Raw genomic sequence first — 2,492 nt, forward strand, 5'->3', positions numbered from 1 at the left:
TCCTGTAAATGCCATGCAGTACGCACCGTTTTTGACAAGTGGCCATTGCCAGAAGAACAATTGGCAGATACATTGTACATACGGAAAAGACATAAATAAACATGGTTTCTATTTAAGAGGCTTACATAGTAATACAGAGCAGACGCTAGCATGAGCCAATTACAAATAGCTGAATAAGTGACATGTGGAATGACAAAACAATGGCACCACCGAGTAAGTTACAGGATGCATACCTAGATACCAGTGTGGGACGTCCAGTAGAAGCTTACAGGATAATGATACCAGAACAAAATACCCGCAAATGACGGATACAAATTAGTACATGTGCCAGATGGCAAAGACAAAATACATTTGATAGTATCTGGTTACACAACAGGATACAATAATTGATACCTTCGTGAGAGATCTAATGGACATGTTTACAGATTTTTAATACAGAGCAAATGACTTACCTTGAAACCAATATGCAGTAGAAGGGGCACAAAGGTCCCTGCGACGGAGTTATTAGTCCAAAATTTTGATGGCAGTAGCAAAGCCCTTGAGCGCCTTGTAGTATTTGCTGTTTTCGATCAAAGCATAACTTTGGCAAGGCCATAAATCGTTGTTGCTTTGAACAGTTTCAATTAGTTGTCTTCTTTCATTACAGTACAGGGGGCAGTTCCAAATGATATGGGTCGGGTCTTCATCCTCGTTTAGGTTACACTGGCACCTTCCGTCTGTCTTCTGCAGGAACCTCCGAAGATAGGATCGGAAGTTTCCATGTCCTGAGATGAGTTGTGTGATGCTGTGGTTTGTGATGAAGTGCTTATATTTGCTTCTTTTTCGAACATTCGGGATGAAGCCATAGGTTATCCTGCCTGTATGGCTCGTTTCCCACCTTTCCTGCCAGACCTTCCATGTATAGTCTCTGATGTTGTTTTTAAGCCAGGTTGGCGGAATGAGGTCGTAGGAAGTGTTGTGGCACCAGGTATGGGCGGTGCGGGCCAACAGGTCGGCCCTCTCATTCCCAGGGACCCCGGAGTGGCCACGGACCCAGGAAAAGTTAATAGTGGTGTTCCTGATGTTAGTGAGAAGAGTGATGCTATTGCGCACAATGTTGTGCTTGTTGTTCATATTTTTTAGTTGTAGCAAGGCCACACGACTGTCACTATAAATTGTAATTGTCTTGATGTTATAGTAGGTATAGTTATTATGGATCCAATGCAGGGCCCTGTAGATGGCCAGGGACTCCGCCTGGTTGGCCGTGCAGTGGTTAGCCAGCTTGTAACTAGCCTGGTAGATGTTTGTGGATTTATTCATGACAACCATCGCGCATCCAACCCCGTCCTCTGATTTAGAACCGTCGGTATATACCCTGAAGTCAGTTGAGACTTCGGGGTCGTCCATGTTGAAGTGCTCGTCGAGGGAGAAGGTGGGATGGTAAAATACTTGCCGTTGGTTGTGGTCCAGTTCAAACCGGTTAATGTGGTCGGAAATGTTGTTAAGCACTGTGCTATCCACCATGTTTCCCATTGTATTGATGTAGTGTTGTTGCCTGATGGTCTGGTTGGCCAGTCTGCGTTGCTGATGGCTCCAAAACTTTTCTGTGATGATTAGGTCTATAGGAACCAAATTCGCTGTTGCCAGTAGTGCGTCCGTTGGCGCGGTTTTGTAAGCTTTAGTAATGGATATTAAAGCCAGCCTCTGCGCCGAGAGTAGTTTCCTTTTTATGTGCACTTTAGTGATAGAGGCCCCCCAGACCTCTGACCCATAGGTTAGGATCGGCTCAATAACAGCTACGTACATGAGTCGGCAGGCCACACTGCCATAGCCTCAATGGTTCCTTGCAATGGAAGCCAGGGAGTGCATGACTGTGACCGCCTTCTCGTAGGCGTAGTGTGCATGGAGTTTCCAGGTAAGCTTGTTGTCCATAATAATCCCTAGATATTTGAGATTATCACTATTCTTTATTCTTTTGCCGTCCATTTTGACGATGGGTCCCTTATGGAGGGGGGTTTTCCTAGGAAAGACCACACAGCTGCTTTTGTCGTAATTTATTATAAGTTTCATCTTGTGGCACCATTTGGAGATGACTTTTAAAATGTCATTTGCACTTGCCTGCAGAACTTCTTGATTACTGTGCGATAGTGCCAGGATGGTATCGTCTGCGTAGCCTTGGATGTTACAGTTGTTGTCCCCAGGGAAGGTTGACCTTAGGTTTAGAAGACTATTGTACATTATGTTCCATAGGAATGGGCCAGACCTTGAGCCCTGGGGGCATCCCCTGTTGATTTTCCTCTGCAGATGAAACTGGTCATTGTTGCTTACTGTGGTGCTGCTGTTGTTCAAATAGTCTTTCACTAGTGCGTATATGTTATCAGGACAGCCAGTTTCCCTTATACAATTTAGGATGGCAGGCCACCATGCGTGGTCAAAGGCTCCTTTGAAATCAATAGAAACCACCATGGTGTGCTCGCCTTTCCCTTTGGCTTTTTGATTGTTTTCACGATGTT

The 2,492-nt window shown here is 45.0% G+C and overlaps 1 protein-coding gene across 1 annotated transcript; it reads right to left on the bottom strand.

Moving 5' to 3' along the window:
- Window positions 1-504: 504 nt before the first annotated feature.
- Window positions 505-1,785, bottom strand: LOC111624983. Its single transcript, XM_023367994.1, has one exon. The coding sequence runs from the start codon at window positions 1,783-1,785 to the stop codon at window positions 505-507; it is 1,281 nt and encodes a 426-aa protein (XP_023223762.1).
- Window positions 1,786-2,492: the final 707 nt, after the last annotated feature.

Source organism: Centruroides sculpturatus, unplaced genomic scaffold (genome assembly GCF_000671375.1).
Source record: "Centruroides sculpturatus isolate CEXI.00-Female unplaced genomic scaffold, Cexi_2.0 scaffold269, whole genome shotgun sequence".
NCBI lineage: Eukaryota > Metazoa > Arthropoda > Arachnida > Scorpiones > Buthidae > Centruroides > Centruroides sculpturatus.

What these genes read in the sequence shown, in the direction of transcription:
- LOC111624983 (XM_023367994.1), bottom strand. Translation starts at nt 1,785, where the DNA reads ATGTACGTAGCTGTTATTGAGCCGATCCTAACCTATGGGTCAGAGGTC.